The sequence below is a fragment of the Lipotes vexillifer genome, unplaced genomic scaffold (assembly GCF_000442215.2).
Source record: "Lipotes vexillifer unplaced genomic scaffold, Lipotes_vexillifer_v1.1 scaffold691, whole genome shotgun sequence".
Taxonomy (NCBI): domain Eukaryota; kingdom Metazoa; phylum Chordata; class Mammalia; order Artiodactyla; family Lipotidae; genus Lipotes; species Lipotes vexillifer.
Window position 1 is genome coordinate 3,751,944 of NW_006788040.1, and position 3,003 is coordinate 3,754,946.

Genomic DNA, 3,003 nt, shown 5'->3' on the forward strand with positions numbered 1-3,003 from the left:
TTTCCACTGGTGTAAAAGGTGGTGCCCTGCCCACTCAATTTACAACAGGCTGTAGTCACTTCTAGCATCTGCTGTGTAGTGAGAGGACTTCACCAATTCAAGTCAGTGAGTGCTTTCCAAATACCTGTGATGTACCAGGACTTCGGGGCTGCGTGGATGTGACAACAGAAGCCAGTGTGGCCATGAACTCCACTCAGAGCCAGATGAAGGAGGATCCAAGAGGAGCCCAGCACCAAGGCTCCCAACACACCCCCCTCCCACGCCCCACCCCCCGCAGCACCTGTCCAATACCCTGCACTGATGGGGGTGATCAGTTCTGTGGCGGTTGTCACTTTGGCTTTTACCGTCATGATGTTGAGGTTCATGAGGTAGTAGAAAGTCAGGTGCAGTACACTGTCATCTGGAGGGGAGGAGGAAAAGAACACATCATTTATGAGTTAAACACAAGAAGAGCATCAACAGTATTATAGAAAGGAAAGTCAACAAGACTTTTAAGACCTTTCACTACAAAAACAACTTGATGGCAACTTAACATTGAGTAAAAAAAAAGTCTCTACAAATTCTTTGCTACTCCTCCCTCCAAGAGGTGGAGCTTCATTTCCCTCCCTTGAGTGTGGACTGGACTTAGAGACTCTGCTTCTAACTAACACAACATGGAAAGGAAGCGATCAAGGGATCACCAAGTGATCTGGGTTAACATCACTAGTAACAAGATGAAGTGATACCTCCAACCCCTGATAAGACGTGACGGTGAACACTGCCATCTGTGGTATTCCTTCCCCAAAACCCACAACCTCAGTCTCATCAGGAGAAAACAACAGACAAGCCCAAACTGAGAGTCTTTCTACATAATACATAAACCTCATCTTCCAAAGTGTCAAGGTCATGAAAGACAAGCAAAGACTGGAGGAGACTAAGAGGCATGACAATTAAATGCAACGTGAGATCCTGGATTGGATCCTGGAAGAGGAAAAGGACACTGGTGGAAAAACCAGGGGAATATGAATAACTTTGGTAGTTAATAGTATTGTACCAATGAAACTGACATTGATTTTCATAACTGTACTGTGGTTATATATATATATATATGTATAACTGACTCACTCTGTTATAAAGCAGAAACTAACACACCATTGTAAAGCAATTATACCCCAATAAAGATGTAAAAAAAAAAAAAGAAAGATGTTGATATTGGGGTGAAAAGCAGGTGAGAAATCTTTGTATCATCACTGAAACTCTTCTAAATTAAAGCAATTACCCCAATAAAGATGTAAAAAAAAAAAAAGAAAGATGTTGATATTGGGGTGAAAAGCAGGTGAGAAATCTTTGTATCATCACTGAAACTCTTCTAAATCTAAAATTATCTCAAAAATTTTTTTATAAAAAGGCAAAGAGAAGACAAGTGTGTAGAGTGTTTCCATTTATGTAAAAAATAAAAGGCGAAGGGGATAAGTATAAACTTGTGTAAAAGCTTCTAAATGCATAGTTTATTTCTTGAAAATACATAGGAAACTGTCACAGTGGTTGCCCTTGAAGGTAATGACCAGGACCAGGGTCTGGAAGTCTGGGGTGAGAAGGAAACTTACATCTGACTGCTAACTCTTATCCTGCTGGGATGCTTTACCATGTACTCCTTTACCCATATGAAGCCAGTTTCAAAACCCATCGTCTCTGCAAAATACGAAGTTCTACTTATATTTATTAAATTAAGCAGGTTGGTCATATTACTCAAAGCCTGCATACTCTTGGCAACTTGTTCTGTGTATCTAACCTGTCAAGTTCAGAAAGAGGTGTAGTTCCATCAAGCATCCCTAATGTGTCTGATGTTTTTGCTATGTTTTCAAAGTTATGGCTTAGGAGGGGGAAAAAATCAAACTCCATGAAGAACAATAAAGGAAAACAGAAATATGAAACCAGAATCTTTTCCTGGGCAAGGAGGCATCAGCTTGCTGGACCCCACAGAGCGGCAGCTGGCTGCACTCCTAGGCGCTACAAGATCCCCCAGACCAAGCGGAGCCAGACCTTTGCACCTCAGGTCCAGCATGACGGACAGCGGGTGCCTCTTCAGCATCTCCTTGCGCTTGTCGTCCAGCTGAACTCCCAGTGTTGGTCGCCGGCGTTTCTGGACAAAGGAAAGGGTCGAGCTGGTAAGCACTGCTCACGGGAATCTCCCCTGTCCCCCTCTCCCTGCTGGCCAGGGCCTCACCACTGGGACCCGTGCTTAAGCTCTCCAGCTGCCAGGATCCCAGCCTCCCTTTCTTTCAAACCTCTTTCTTCTGCTTCTAGGGAGGATAGCACCCGCCAACTAGTGGGCCCCTAGGGCAGCCGCTCGGCACTCGCCACACTCTCACCGTGGTCTGCTCCTCCTCAGCATCCGAGTCACTCTCGTCATCTGCAGCGACAGAGAGATCGAGGTGAGGGCTCCCAATTCTCCTGAGAGCACCTCAACCCAGGGCGCATAATAGGGCCCAGGCTTTTGTAAATGGGTTTCTTTAGAATAAATATTTGCTGCTTCTTATTCAGTATAGAAAACAGAGTGATGCAAGGAGAAGAAAAATGACTTATAATCCCATCACCCTGTTTTTTTTCAGTGATTTTTAATGTCATCCTATGGACCACAAGCTCCTCCATTGGTGGTGGTGGTGGCAGTAATAACAGTAGTATAAACAACAATAACAGAAGCTCATATAATTTGAGGGGTTACTGTGTGCTGAGGATGATGCTAAGGGCTCTGTATGCATGACCTCATTTAATCTACATAATAATTCTACATGAGGTATTACTATCTTGTTTTGACAGGAGAGTAAACTGAGGCTCCGAAACGTTAAAGAACTTCCCTAGGATCAGTGAGCTGGTCAGAGGCAGGCTGAAATCCAAAGGCAGTGCTTTTCCCTGTCTACCCCGAGCACTAAGACATTAAAGCTAAGCTCCCTGCCACACAGAACCAGTACTGCTAATTACCAAAGGACCAGTACTGGCCCTGGGTGGTGACCTGGCATTCCT

At 44.3% G+C, this 3,003-nt stretch overlaps 1 protein-coding gene across 1 annotated transcript in view; it reads right to left on the reverse strand.

Moving 5' to 3' along the window:
- The window catches only part of THOC5 (THO complex subunit 5), a 30,524-nt gene that overhangs the window by 13,100 nt on the left and 14,421 nt on the right, over positions 1 to 3,003 (reverse strand). The window contains exons 9-11 of the mRNA XM_007461173.1: positions 2,352 to 2,392; positions 2,023 to 2,122; positions 292 to 400 (exon numbers count right to left, since the gene is read on the reverse strand). Of these exons, the coding sequence (XP_007461235.1) occupies positions 292 to 400; positions 2,023 to 2,122; positions 2,352 to 2,392 (250 nt within the window). The remainder of the gene's footprint in view (positions 1 to 291; positions 401 to 2,022; positions 2,123 to 2,351; positions 2,393 to 3,003) is intronic.